The sequence below is a fragment of the Chelonia mydas genome, chromosome 12 (genome assembly GCF_015237465.2).
Source record: "Chelonia mydas isolate rCheMyd1 chromosome 12, rCheMyd1.pri.v2, whole genome shotgun sequence".
Taxonomy (NCBI): domain Eukaryota; kingdom Metazoa; phylum Chordata; order Testudines; family Cheloniidae; genus Chelonia; species Chelonia mydas.
In genome coordinates, this window is record NC_051252.2 from 13134940 (window position 1) to 13150572 (window position 15633).

General features: G+C 41.4%; 1 protein-coding gene across 15 annotated transcripts in view; it reads left to right on the forward strand.

Annotated features, from left to right (window-relative positions):
- The window catches only part of RPGRIP1L (RPGRIP1 like), a 138859-nt gene that overhangs the window by 23555 nt on the left and 99671 nt on the right, over window positions 1-15633 (forward strand). For all 15 annotated transcript variants that reach the window (XR_005222324.2, XR_005222325.2, XR_005222327.2 and 12 more), the window contains one exon: window positions 11488-11593. Coding sequence is in view for 11 of the 15 variants with exons in the window: in XM_043526400.1 (XP_043382335.1) it covers window positions 11488-11593 (106 nt within the window). In the remaining 4 variants the exon portion in view is untranslated. The remainder of the gene's footprint in view (window positions 1-11487; window positions 11594-15633) is intronic.

Here is a 15633-nt window from a genome sequence, read left to right on the forward strand (position 1 = left end):
TGAGGAACAGTGTGTGTGTGTGGGGGGGGGAATAGTTTTACTTTGTGCAATGACACATCCACTCCCAGTCTTTATTCAAGCCTAAATTAATTGTATCCAGTTTGCAAATTAATTCCAATTCAGCAGTGTCTCGTTGGAGCCTGTTTTTGAAGTTTTTTTGTTGAAGAATTGCCACTTTTAGGCCTGTAATCGAGTGACCAAAGAGATTGAAGTGTTCTCCGACTGGTTTTTGAATGTTATAATTCTTGACATCTGATTTGTGTCCATTTATTCTTTTATGTAGACTGTCCGGTTTGGCCAGTGTACATGGCAGAGGGGCATTGCTGGCACATGATGGCATATATCACGTTGGTTGATGTGCAGGTGAACGAGCCTCTGATAGTGTGGCTGATGTGATTAGACCCAATGATGGTGTCCCCTGAATAGATATGTGGATACAGTTGGCAACGGGCTTTGTTGCAAGGATAGATTCCTGGGTTAGTGGTTTTGTTGTGTGGTGTGTGGTTGCTGGTGAGTATTTGCTTCAGGTTGGGGGGCTGTCTGTAAGCAAGGGCTGGCCTGTCTCCCAAGATCTGTGAGAGTGATGGGTTGTCCTTCAGGATAGGTTATACGTCCTTGATGATGCGTTGGAGAGGTTTTAGTTGGGGGCTGAAGGTGATGGCTAGTGGCATTCTGTTATTTTCTTTGTTGGGCCTGTCCTCTAGTAGATAACTTCTGTTTACTCTTCTGGCTCTGTCAATATGTTTCTTCACTTCAGCAGGTGGATATTGTTGTTGTAAGAATGCTTGATAGAGATCTTGTAGCTGTTTGTCTGTCTGAGGGGTTGGAGCAAATGCGGTTGTATCATAGAGTTGTAGACAATGGATCGTGGGGTGTGGTCTGGATGAAAGCCTGAAGCATGTAGGTAAGCGTAGCGGTCAGTAGGTTTCCGGTATAGGGTGGTGTTTATGTGACCATCGCTTATTAGCAACATAGTGTCCAGGAAGTAGATCTCTTGTGTGGACTGGTCCAGGCTGAGGTTGATGGTGGGATGGAAATTGTTGAAATCATGGTGGAATTCCTCAAGGGCTTCTTTTCCCTGGGTCCAGATGATGAAGATGTCATCAATGTAGCGCAAGTAGAGTAGAGGCATTAGGAGACGAGAGCTGAGGAAGCGTTGTTCTAAGTCAGCCATAAAAATGTTGGCATACTGTGGGGCCATGCGGATACCCATAGCAATGCCGCTGATTTGAAGGTATACATTGTCCCCAAATGTGAAATAGTTATGGGTGAGGACAAAGTCACAAAGTTCAGCCACCAGGTTTGCCATGACATTATCGGGGATACTGTTCCTGATGGCCTGTAGTTCATTTTTGTGTGGAATGTTGGTGTAGAGGGCTTCTACATCCATAGTGGCCAGGATGGTGTTTTCAGGAAGATCACCGATGGATTGTAGTTTCTTCAGGAAGTCAGTGGTATCTCTAAGATAGCTAGGAGTCCTAGTAGCGTAGGGCCTGAGGAGGGAGTCTACATAGCCAGACAATCCTGCTGTCAGGCTGCCAATGCCTGAGATGATGGGGCATCCAGGATTTCCAGGTTTATGGATCTTGGGTAGCAGATAGAATACCTGGTCGGAGTTCTAGGGGTGTGTCTGTGCGGATTTGTTCTTGTGCTTTTTCAGGAAGTTTCTTGAGCAGATGGTGTAGTTTCTTTTGGTAACCCTCAGTAGGAACAGAGGGGTAATGGCTTGTAGAAAGTGGTGTTGGAGGGCTGCCTAGCAGCCTCTTGTTCATATTCTGACTTATTCATGATGACGACAGCACCTCCTTTGTCAGCCTTTTTGATTATGATTTCAGAGTTGTTTCTGAGGCTGTGGATGGCATTGTGTTCTGCACGGCTGAGGTTAAGAGGCAAGTGATGCTGCTTTTCCACAATTTCAGCCCGTGCACGTCGGCGGAAGCACTCTATGTAGAAGTCCAGTCTGTTGTTTCGACCTTCAGGAGAAGTCCACCCAGAATCCTTCTTTTTTGTAGTCTTGGTAGGAAGGTCTCTGTGGGTTAGCATGTTGTTCAGAGGTGTGTTGGAAATATTCCTTGAGTCGGAGACATCGAAAATAGGATTCTAGGTCACCACAGAACTGTATCATGTTCGTGGGGGTGGAGGGGCAGAAGGAGAGGCAGATTCTTCTGCTGGGCTAAGAGTATAGTTGGATAGATTGACAATATTGCTGGGTGGGCTAAGGAAACCACCGTTGTGGCCCCTTGTGGCATATAGTAGTTTAGATAGTTTAGTGTCCTTTTTCTTTTGTAGAGAAGCAAAGTGTGTGTTGTAAATGGCTTGTATAGTTTTTGTAAAGTCCAGCCATGAGGAAGTTTGTGTGGAAGGTTGGCTTTTTATGAGAGTATCCAGTTTTGAGAGCTCATTCTTAATCTTTCCCTGTTTGCTGTAGAGGTTGGAGCAAATGCGATACAACCGCATTTGCTCAAACCCCTCAGACAGAGACAAAAACCTACAAGATCTCTATCAAGTGTTCTTACAACTACAATACCCACCTGCTGAAGTGAAGAAACAGACTGACAGAGCCAGAAGAGTAAACAGAAGTTATCTACTAGAGGACAGGCCCAACAAAGAAAATAACAGAATGCCACTAGCCATCACCTTCAGCCCCCAACTAAAACCTCTCCAACGCATCATCAAGGATGTATAACCTATCCTGAAGGACAACCCATCACTCTCACAGATCTTGGGAGACAGGCCAGTCCTTGCTTACAGACAGCCCCCCAACCTGAAGCAAATACTCACCAGCAACCACACACCACACAACAAAACCACTAACCCAGGAATCTATCCTTGCAACAAAGCCCGTTGCCAACTGTGTCCACATATCTATTCAGGGGACACCATCATTGGGCCTAATCACATCAGCCACACTATCAGAGGCTCGTTCACCTGCACATCAACCAACGTGATATATGCCATCATGTGCCACAATAAATTTGTTAGTCTCTGAGGTGCCACAAGTACTCCTTTTCTTTTTGCCTCTTAAAAGTGTTAATGGACTAATGGACATGACTTAAGGCAGTATATAGTTTTGTCATTTTGAATGTGTTTAGAGAAATGACAAAAGGTACACTATGGTGGTGGTATTTTTTTTTTACTTCCATGATTAAAATTAACCTGAATTAATTCCTGGAGCATTGATGGGAGACTGATCCTGTTCTACTGAAAAATATTGGCCAGTTCTCTTATTTTCTCTTTTTTTACCTCTGAATAGAGAGGGAAGAGCTCCTGAAAGTTGTTTTCTGTTTGAACATGGGCTAACAATATGGAAAGAGTTGAGAGCTATTTTCTTACCTGATATGGCAATAGGAGCTGTCTTCAAGAAATATCCATTGACTGCTGTCTCAGTGTTGTTACATTTGATAGTTTGCAGATCTCAGTGACATTAATGTAACTACAATGGAGCCATTCCTGATTTAATTTCACTGGTGTAATTGATAGGCAAATGAGAAAAAAGTAAGCCCATAATATTAAATGAACTTTCTTTATTCTCACCTGGAACTTTTTTGGGGGACGGGGCAGGGGAGGAGGGGGAGGGGACAGAGCAAGTTATTTTGGGCCAAATTTTGGCTATAAAGGGAAAATACAGCATTAATATGTGCTCATATTCTGCTTCATATTAGACTTATGATCCCTTTGCATAAACTATTTCTGCTCAGAGACAGAATAATTGGGATGAGGTACTGTGCTTTGTCCAGGTGACCACTTAAGTATATATACATACACTATTCGTAGGGACCACTGTCTCTTCAGCTGCTGCTCTGTGATGTCAGTTGTGGAAGACCTGAGGAGATATCTCTCCATGGTTTTATAGGAGAAGCAAAATAGGAAAGGCAGCTTCTGCTATGTGTTTCACCACTGCCAGCAGGCTTTCAGGTGTTCACCCATGTACATGATCAGCCAGAACACAGCCGTTTAATAGGAGTAACATGAAAATGATGCATGTCTGAGAGGATGCCCTTGCCTTTGTAAATATTTGAGAAAATATATATTAAAATCCATACATTGCTTAAAAATAAGTGTCATTTACTTTCAGTAGCTAGCAACTATATGTAGTTAGTTTTTGTCAGAATTGTCAAAACTAAACTCAATTCTAATAAATTTTTCCTGATTTTGAAGGGTTGGTGTGTTAATAAGCATTGGCAAAACCATTCAAATCAAATATGTTTGTCACTGTTGAAGATAATGGTTAATTTGGATTGTCCAGAGCCATTGGAGTTACATCTGCACATCATAAATCCCACTATCATCTGCTCCTTTCATTTACTTTAAAAAAAAAAAAAAAAAAACTCCTGTAAAAAGCGTTTGAAGGGATCTGTGTTGTTTGGTGAAACAAGATTAATAAAAATGTGCCACTACATTAGCTTTTAAATAGCTAGTAAGAGACAATGCTGCTCTTTATATGCACTACAACTTTAATTTATATATATAACATGTTTTGGACACGTGATTATTTTAGCGTTTTGTTAGGTTGTTTCTTGGGGAAGATCCCAGGTTTATGAGCTTGTTTATCGTTTGTGTAAGGACAATTTACTGGGCAATACCAAAACACAATGAACTTCAATATTTTAAAGAATAAGAGTAAGTATTTCAAGTCCTCAGCTGGTTTACAGATGTGTAAGCTTTGTAGTCCATTTTCTGTTTCCAGCATGGCATTGTGACAATTTTTCTAATAGTCTGTGATAGACTATTGGACTATTGCTATAGTCTGATTTTTATCTCACTCTATTTTGTATTTGTAAAAAGCTGTTCAGGGGTTTCTTTTTGTTGGGCTTGAAATATATGCAAAAAATAATCATAGAATCATAGAATATCAGGGTTGGAAGAAACCTCAGGAGGTTATCTAGTCCAACCCTCTGCTCAAAGCAGGACCAATTCCCAACTAAATCATCCCAGCCAGGGCTTTGTCAAGCCTGACCTTAAAAACTTCTAAGGAAGGAGATTCCACCACATAAGAACATAAGAATGGCCATCCTGGGTCAGACCAAAGGTCCATCCAGGCCAGTATCCTGTCTTAGAATCATAGAATATCAGGGTTGGAAGGGACCTCAGGAGGTCATCTAGTCCAACCCCCTGCTCAAAGCAGGACCAATCCCCAATCAAATCATCCCAGCCAAGGCTTTGTCAAGCCTGACCTTAAAAACTTCCAAGGAAGGAGATTCTACCACCTCCCTAGGTAACGCATTCCAGTGTTTCACCACCCTCCTAGTGAAAAAGTTTTTCCTAATATCCAACCTAAACCTCCCTCACTGCAACTTGAGACCATTACTCCTTGTCCTGTCCTCTTCTACCACTGAGAATAGTCTAGAACCATCCTCTCTGGAACCACCTCTCAGGTAGTTGAAAGCAGCTATCAAATCCCCCCTCATTTTTCTCTTCTGCAAACTAAACAATCCCAGTTCCCTCAGCCTCTCCTCATAAGTCATGTGTTCCAGACCCCTAATCATTTTTGTTGCCCTTCGCTGGACTCTCTCCAATTTTTCCACATCCTTCTTGTAGTGTGGGGCCCAAAACTGGACACAGTACTCCAGATGAGGCCTCACCAATGTCGAAACGATCACGTCCCTCGATCTGCTGGCAATGCCCCTACTTATACATCCCAAAATGCCATTGGCCTTCTTGGCAACAAGGGCACACTGCTGACTCATATCCAGCTTCTCATCCACTGTAACCCCTAGGTCCTTTTCCGCAGAACTGCTGCCTAGCCATTCGGTCCCTAGTCTGTAGCTGTGCATTGGGTTCTTCCGTCCTAAGTGCAGGACCCTGCACTTATCCTTATTGAACCTCATCAGGTTTCTTTTGGCCCAATCCTCCAATTTGTCTAGGTCCCTCTGTATCCTATCTCTACCCTCCAGCGTATCTACCACTCCTCCCAGTTTAGTATCATCCGCAAATTTGCTGAGAGTGCAATCCACACCATCCTCCAGATCATTTATGAAGATATTGAACAAGACCGGCCCCAGGACCGACCCCTGGGGCACTCCACTTGACACCGGCTGCCAACTAGACATGGAGCCATTGATCATTACCCGTTGAGCCCGACAATCTAGCCAACTTTCTACCCACCTTATAGTACATTCATCCAGCCCATACTTCTTTAACTTGCTGACAAGAATACTGTGGGAGACCGTGTCAAAAGCTTTGCTAAAGTCAAGAAACAATACATCCACTGCTTTCCCTTCATCCACAGAATCAGTAATCTCATCATAGAAGGCGATTAGATTCGTCAGGCATGACCTTCCCTTGGTGAATCCATGCTGACTGTTCCTGATCACTTTCCTCTCATGTAAGTGCTTCAGGATTGATTCCTTGAGGACCTGCTCCATGATTTTTCCGGGGACTGAGGTGAGGCTGACTGGCTGTAGTTCCCAGGATCCTCCTTCTTCCCTTTTTTAAAGATTGGCACTACGTTAGCCTTTTTCCAGTCATCTGGGACTTCCCCCGTTCGCCACGAGTTTTCAAACATAGTGGCCAATGGCTCTGCAATCACATCCGCCAATTCCTTTAGCACTCTCGGATGCAACTCGTCCGGCCCCATGGACTTGTGCACGTCCAGCTTTTCTAAATAGTCCCTAACCACCTCTTTCTCCACAGAGGGCTGGCCATCTACTCCCCATGTTGCGATGCCCAGTGCAGTAGTCTGGGAGCTGTCCTTGTTAGTGAAGACAGAGGCAAAAAAAGCATTGAGCACATTAGCTTTTTCCACATCCTCTGTCACTAGGTTGCCTCCGTCATTCAGTAAGGGGCCCACACTTTCCTTGGCTTTCTTCTTGTTGCCAACATACCTGAAGAAACCCTTCTTGTTACTCTTGACGTCTCTTGCTAGCTGCCGCTCTAGGTGCGATTTGGCCCTCCTGATTTCATTCCTACATGCCCGAGCAATATTTTTATACTCTTCCCTGGTCGTATGTCCAACCTTCCGACAGTGGCCAATGCCAGGTGCCCCAGAGGGAGTGAACCTAACAGGTGATCTAATGATCTCTCTCCTGCCATCCATCTCCACCCTCTGACAAACAAAGGCTAGGGACACCATTCCTAACCCATCCTGGCTAATAGCCATCAATGGACTTAAGCTTCATGAATTTATCCAGTTCTCTTTTAAACCCTGTTATAGTCCTAGCCTTCACAACCTCCTCAGGCAAGGAGTTCCATAGGTTGACTGTGCGCTGAGTGAAGAAGAACTTCCTTTTATTTGTTTTAAACCTGCTAACCATTAATTTCATTTGGTGGCCCCTAGTTCTTATATTATGGGAACAAGTAAATAACTTTTCCTTATTCACTTTCTCCACACCACTCATGATTTTATACACCTCTATCGTATCCCCCCTTAGTCTCCTCTCTTCTAAGCTGAAAAGTCCTAGCCTCTTTAATCTCTCCTCATATGGGACCTGTTCCAAACCCCTAATCATTTTAGTTGCCCTTTTCTGAACCTTTTCTAATGCCAGTATATCTTTTTTGAGATGAGGGGACCACAGCTGTACGAAATATTCAGCATGTGAGCATACCATGGATTTATATAAGAGCAGTAAGATATTCTCCGTCTTATTCTCTATCCCCTTTTTAATGGTTCCTAACATCCCATTTGCTTTTTTGACTGCCGCTGCACGCTGCGTGTACGTCTTCAGAGAACTATCCACAATGACTCCAAGATCTTTCTCCTGATTAGTTGTAGCTAAATTAGCCCCCATCATATTGTATGTATAATTGGGGTTATTTTTTCCAATGTGCACTATTTTACGTTTATCCACATTAAATTTCATTTGCCATTTTGTTGCCCAATCACTTAGTTTTGTGAGAGCTTTTTGAAGTTCTTCACAGTCTGCTTTGGTCTTAACTATCTTGAGCAGTTTAGTATCTTCTGCAAACTTCACCACCTCACTGTTTATTCCTTTCTCCAGATCATTTATGAATAGGTTGAATAGGATTGGTCCTAGGACTGACCCTTGGGGAACACCACTAGTTACCCCTCTCCATTCTGAAAATTTACCATTTATTCCTACCCTTTGTTTCCTGTCTTTTTTAACCAGTTCTCAATCCATGAAAGGATCTTCCCTCTTATCCCATGACAACTTAATTTACATAAGAGCCTTTGGTGAGGGACCTTGTCAACGGCTTTCTGGAAATCTAAGTACGCTAAGTCCACTGGATCCCCCTTGTCCACATGTTTGTTGACCCCCCCTCAAAGAACTCTAATAGATTAATAAGACATGGTCTCCCTTTACAGAAACCATGTTGACTTTTGCGCAACAATTTGTGGTGTTCTATGTGTCTGACAATTTTATTCTTTACTATTGTTTCAACTAATTTGCCCGGAACTGAAGTTAGACTTACCGGTCTGTAATTGCCAGGATCACCTCTAGAGCGCTTCTTAAACATTGGCGTTTCATTAGCTATCTTCCAGTCACTGGGTACAGTAGCTGATTTAAAGGACAGGTTACAAACCATAGTTAATAGTTCCGCAATTTCACATTTGAGTTCTTTCAGAACTCTTGGGTGAATGCCATCTGGTCCCGGTGACTTGTTACTGTTAAGTTTCTCAGTTAATTCCAAAACCTCTCTAGTGTCACTTCAACTCTGTGACAATTCCTCAGATTGTACACCTACAAAAGATGGGCTCAGGTTTGGGAATCTCCTCGAACATCCTCAGCCGTGAAGACTGAAGCAAAGAATTAATTTAGTTTCTCTGCGATGACTTTATCGTCTTTAAGTATCTTGATTGTCCCGGGGCCCCACTGGTTGTTTAGCAGGCTTCCTGCTTCTGATGTACTTAAAAAACATTTTATTACCTTTTGAGTTTTTGGCTAGCTGTTCTTCAAACTCCTTTTTCGCTTTTCTTATTACATTTTTACATTTAATTTGGCAATGTTTATGCTCCTTTCTATTTACCTCACTAGGATATGACTTCCATTTTTTAAAAGATGCCTTTTTATCTCTCACTGCTTCTTTTACATGATTGTTAAGCCACGGTCGGTCTTTTTTTTTGTTCTTTTACTGTGTTTTTTAATTTGGGGTATACATTTGGGTTGAGCCTCTATTATGGTGTCTTTGAAAAGTGTCCATGCAGCTTGCAGGGATTTCACTCTAGTCACTGTACCTTTTAATTTCTGTTTAACTAACCTCCTCATTTTTGCATAGTTCCCCTTTCTGAAATTAGATGCCACAGTGTTGGGCTGTTGAGGTGTTCTTCCCACCACAGGAATGTTAAATGTTATTATATTACGTTTTCCAAGCGGTCCTGTTATAGTTACCTCTTGGACTAGATCCTGCGCTCCAGTCAGGACTAGATCGAGAGTTGCCTCTTCCCTTGTGGGTTCCTGTACCAGCTGCTCCAAGAAGCAGTCATTTAAAGTATTGAGAAATTTTTTCTCTGCATTTCATCCTGAAGTGACATGTACCCAGTCAATATGGGGATAATTGAAATCCCCCACTATTATTAAGTTTTTTATTTTGATAGCCTCTCTAATCTCCCTTAGCATTTCGTCGTCCCTATCACTGTCCTGGTCAGGTGGTTGATAGTAGATCCCTACTGTTATATTCTTATTAGAGCATGGAATTACTATCCAAAGAGATTCTGTGGAACATGTGGATTCATTTAAAATTTTTATTTCATTTGATTCTACATTTTCTTTCACATATAGTGCCACTCCCCCCACCCCCGCACGACCTGTTCTGTCCTTCCGATATATTTTGTACCCCGGGAATGATTTTGTCCCATTGATTTGTCCTCACTCCACCAGGTTTCTGTCATGCCTATTATAGCAATATCCTCCTTTAACACGAGGCACTCTATGTCATCAATCTTATTATTTAGACTTCTAGCATTTGTGTACAAGCACTTTAAAAACTTGTCACTGTTTATTTGTCTGCCCTTTTCTGATGTGTCAGATTCTTTGTGAATGTTTCTCATCTGATCTGGCCCATACTTTATCCTCTTTCATCCCCTCCTCCTGACTAAAACCTAGAGAATCTCTATCAATAGACTCTCCTCTTAGATAAGTCTCTGTCCGACCCACGTGTGCCTTGGCAGCAATCGGCTTTCCCCCTAGGTACCTCCTCCCTAGGTAACCCATTCCAGCGCTTTACCACCCTCCTAGTGAAAAAGTTTTACCTACTATCCAACCTAAACCTCCCCCACTGCAACTTGAGACCATTACTCCTCGTTCTGTCATCTGGGACCACTGAGAACAGTCTAGATCCATCCTCTTTGGAACCTCCTTTCAGGTAGTTGAAAGCAGCTATCAAATCCCCCCTTTCTCTTCTCTTCTGCAGACTAAATAATCCCAGTTCCCTCAGCCTGTCCACGTAAATCATGTGCTCCAGCCCCCTAATCATTTTGGTTGCCCTCTGCTGGACTCTTTCCAATTTTTCCACATCTTTCTTGTAGTGTGGGGCCCAAAACTGGACACAGTACTCCAGATGAGGCCTCACCAATGCTGAATAGAGGGGAGCGATCACGTCCCTCGATCTGCTGGCAATGCCCCTACTTATACATCCCAAAATGCCATTGGCCTTCTTGGCAACAAGGGCACACTGTTGACTCATATCTAGCTTCTCGTCCACTGTAACCCGTAGGTCCTTTTCTGCAGAACTTCTGCCTAGCCACTCGGTCCCTAGTCTGTAGCAGCACATGGGATTCTTTTGTCCTAAGTGCAGGACTCTGCACTTGTCCTTGTTAAACCTCATCAGATTTCTTTTGGCCCAATCGTCTAATTTTTCTAGGTCCCTCTGTATCCTATCCCTACTCTCTAGCCGTATCTACCAATGAGATCAACTTTATCTGTTTTGAGGTAAAAAAAATTTCGAAACATTTTTTTAGGTCTGTGATAACCTTTCACAAGCTTTTCCTATTAAATAATGCATTCTCAATTAAAACTCAGCAGGGGAAATATATAACAGAATTGTAGGCATATAGAGTTTCTGCATAGATGTTATGTGTTTTTATATAGTTAAAGACACATCTGCAGCTGATTTGAATGCTGGTCTTAGGGTATTATCTGTGTAAAATGCTAAGTCACTTTTCTTGGAAATATTTAAAAAGTTTAAACTCAGAGAGGAAATTCCAATAAGTAGTAATCCTATGACCACATTCTTTTAAAGAAAGTGGATAGATTGCAAAACATATGATCCTTCTGCTTTAAGCATAGGATTACTCCCTGCACTGCAGTATATCTGTAGCTTTGATATTGTCAACAAACGTGTCCAAATAATGATTGATATTTACATGTCATCTTCCAGTAAAACGTGGAATTATTTAAAATCTATAATTTAAATTTTAAAAGAAGGAATTAAGTTGGCTATTACACGCTAAACCTTCCCCCAAAGTGTGTTGTGGAAGTAAGAAGCCATGAAAACTGGTTTGCAAGAGGTTTTAAATTTTCAAGGCAAAACTAATAAGACTGCTATTGTACCTTATATCTCACTGAGTTTATTTTTTGTACAATTTTGAAGGTTAAATATTCGGGACAATGTGGAAATGATAAAACTCCACAAACAACTGATGGAAAAAGGCGATGCTCTCGCAGCAATGGAAGGGAAATTTCTTCAGCTTCAAGAGGTAACTAACTCGCAATCAGTAACATTCCATTCTCACATCATATGACAATACTGAACACTTGAGAATTGATTGTATAAAATATTGCATTCATGCTACCTGAAATTTACAATGTTTCCAGTGTTAAAGTAGTTTTGCAGAAGGGTCCAGCAGGCCCTACAGATCTTGCTTGTGTGCAGTGAGCTCATCCATGGGAGTGCAAGGGTTTGGTGTGGTCCAGTTTTGGTTATACAGGTAAACTTGAGATTTCCAGCTGTCTCAGGTAATGATTGAAAACTTTCTAAAACAGGGTTTCGTAAAACAAATGTTGGTTTCAGTGTGAATTTGAAATATGGGGCTGGAGCTGAGTATTGATAAAACATAAATGTGGCTGTTCGTGGATTGGCTTTTACTTGTGTCTGTAACAGGAGTAGGCAACCTATGTCACACGTGCCAAAGGCAGCATGCAAGCTGATTTTCAGTGGCACTCACACTGCCCTGGTCCTGGCCACCGGTCCGGGGGGCTCTGCATTTTAATTTAATTTTAAATGAAGCTTCTTAAACATTTTAACAGGTTTCAGAGTAGTCTCTAAGTGCCACAAGTATTCCTTTTCTTTAAACATTTTAAAAACCTTATTTACTTTACATACAACAATAGTTTAGTTATATATTAATAGACGTATAGAAAGAGATCTAAAAATGTTAAAATGTATTACTGGCACGCGAAACCTTAAATTAGAGTGAATAAATGAAGACTCGGCACACCACTTCTGAAAGGTTGCCGACCCCTGGCCTATAATATAAGGGAAACCATTTTTAAGGACAAGTTTATATCACATGAAGCATAATTTTCTGTAAAATAACCACCAGAAGCAAGGCTGTTTGCTACATGGTGGACTCCATACATGGTCTGAAGGTCCATATCCTTGCCGCCTTCTCCAACTTCCCCTCTCACGTATACCCATGGAGGGCCCTGTGCTGGTCCAGGTAGAAGTGGGACAATGGCAGTGAGGCAGCTAACCATTTCCCCTCTGTGCTGTTTGGACCCTTCAGGCAATGAACCTGTGCGCCTAGAGGGGGTCCCCCTCCTTAAAGTGCAGCAGTACCAGATATATTTGTTGTTTTTAAGGGGTATAGTTTGGGGCTGTTGTTTCTCACATCTGACAGGGGTGTCATAGTAAGTGAAATATTATGCAAATACTTTGGCCTTTTTTGAAGTTAAACCTTTCTTTCAAATTCTTATAAGCAATAGATTTTCTGTTTTATGCATGTGCAAACTTCCTTCACAGTTGCAAACTGAAATAGTGATCCAACAAACAATAAGTTTCTAAGCCAGAAAACTTACTGAAATAAGAGTGACACATTTTTAAAACTTCAAGCCAAAGAAATCTTTGATGGACAGTTGCAGCATTAACAGTGCAGAATAAGGGATCGGTAAATACAGAATAAATAACAAGCAACTGAAGTAGAAGGCTATAACTCCATCATGAGTTTGTGTGGGTGTCTTTAAACTTAAAGAATAAAGCAAAGTATTTGCTACAGCCAGAAAACCCTGAGATAAAGTTATCATCCTGAAAAAAATGAATAAGACACACACAATTTTCGTAATAATTATGAAATGTAACTAATCATAGAAAACAGCACAGAATTTCTAATGTGAATAGCAAACCAGCACACATTGATAGTGTAGCAACGTTCAGTAGTGATGTGTTTTTCAGAAGTATATTTGTTTTCATAAATATTGAAATTAATTAATATGTACTTTCAATTTCCACCAGTTGAAATGCAAATACTATCTACCCATTTTCCCTTTTAATCTGGACCAGCACATTTACTGTGCAACCAGGGGATGATAAAAGCTGATGATCCTACTCTAGCTAATGGCCTGAAATATGTCCACGTTATCATACACGCATAGAGAAAGTGTTTTAATATAGTGACAGTCGTCCTTGTGTGGGCCATCTGGATGAACGAATCATGCAGTCTGCTTAGAAATACTGAGGGGCCCAGAAACTCTCTTCTGATTATTTATTTACTATCCCTTATACAAATATTAAAAAAATAAAGAGGTTTTGATTCTAAAACTGATATTCTTGATTTCATGAACCGTAGAGCGAAACTTGCTAAATTATTATTTTATGTCGTTTCCAGTTTTAATTCTAAGGAATTAATTCTGCTCTCACTTACCCCAGGGCAACTATTGATTGCACAGGTATAAGTGAGATCCAATTTGATTCTGCGGCCTGATTCTCTGGGGTACTTTTACCTCAGTGTAGCACCATTAATCTCAATGAAGTTACTCCTGATTTACACCAGTGTAAGTGCAGTCAAAATCAAGCCCTTTATCTTTTTATGTGCAGGCATGTTACCCAAAGGATAAAGTGCCAGACACCAGTGAAATCCAAAAAACTAGAAATCACCAACCCAGTTACCAGCTTGAGACAGGGTATAAAATGAGAATAGAAAAGGGCCAAGGGCAAAGCCCTAGGGAACTGCCACAGAGAGTAGGGGAGGAGAGGAGGAGAACCCACTATAAGAGATGCTGAAAGAATGGACAGAGTTGTAGAGGGAGAGTCAGAAGAAGACTGTATCTTGAAAGACCAGTGAAGATAAAGAGTGAAATCCTGACCTCGTTGAAGTCAATAGCAAAACTCCCATGGACTTTAATGGAACCAGGTTTTCACCCCAGATATCAAGAGCAGGATTGACAGTATGTATCAAAAAGAGCTGAGAGATTGTGGAAGATGAGGATAGCCGTAGAGGCCCTAGGTTGTCTGGAAGTTGGTTATTAGAAATTGTAGTGCATGAAGTTTCAGTAAAGTTTAAAAAGGTCGGAAGCCAGATTAGAAGGGATCTGAGACAGACTAGGACAAGAGAAAATCGATACATTGATTGTAGACTGTATGTTCAGTGATTTGAGAGATGAAGAGAAGGAGAAAGATGGGGTGGTATATGGAAATGCAGGTAATATTGAAGAATTTTATGTATTTATATATTTACTGAGGATAGGAGAGTTGAGGGCATTTATATTTTGAGAGAGGGAAAAACCATAGGATAATGAGAGGTTGAGAAGTAGGGCAAGGGAGGGGTTGAGTAGAAGGGTAATGTAAGTAAGGAAGTTGGAAGGGAAGAGATTAGAAATGGAGGACATCAAGGCTGATGATTGCGGAAAAGGAGAGGAGTTTGAGAAGAAGGGAAATGAGTGGAAAGAAGGTGGGACAGAGAGTTCTCAACATATTTTGTCAGGTTTTTTTCTCTTTAAAGAAGGTAAGAAATAATGTACAGAGATATAAGATGGGGAAGAAGGCAAGGGAGTGTGACAGATATGACAATATCCTGCAATAGCCTAGTTTAACCTTTTGGAATTAATTTTAGGAGTTCATCATATTAAAAATGCAAATACTTATTTGTTATTGTGTTAAATTATTTAATGTAAACCCAAGGATGTGTTATGCGCTTGAAAGGACTCTTTGAAACAATGTGCTACGCAAAGTAGGGGGATTTCTAGGAAATACTTGGGAGGAGGGGGAATGCAAATGACCCACCCCGGGATCCATTCTTTTGAAGCCGCACCTTGGACAGAAACCTATTGTCTGTCCAATTATCTATTCATGGTCACTTCAAAGACCTAAACTGAAGATAGGAGGGGGCTCAGATACATGAGCAGGTTTGTTCTGAGCTGAAGCTGTGATGAACTTGTAATCACAGGAAAAAAACTTGTGGGGTTTGATACACTAATCACCAACCAAGAATCCTTGTTGGTGATCTTTGGTAAGCTTATTACCATGGGTGTAGATTGTATGATTGTTTTTAGTATGTTTTCTCTGTAATGCTCTTACCTTAAGAATAAACGTACATGCTTAGAAAGTACTGTGGTAATTTCTAAGTGTTGATAATTACACTGTCTGCCATCTCTGAGGAGAAAGCAAAGCAGGCCTGTCTGCCTGTTTCTAGTGAAGCCAAAGTATGGTTAGGGAGCTGTTCTTCCTGGAAATCCCCTGATCAGAAGGTGGAGAGACCTGTGCCTCCCCCCAAGAAAGGCAGTGGCTGTGGCGCTGGAAGCC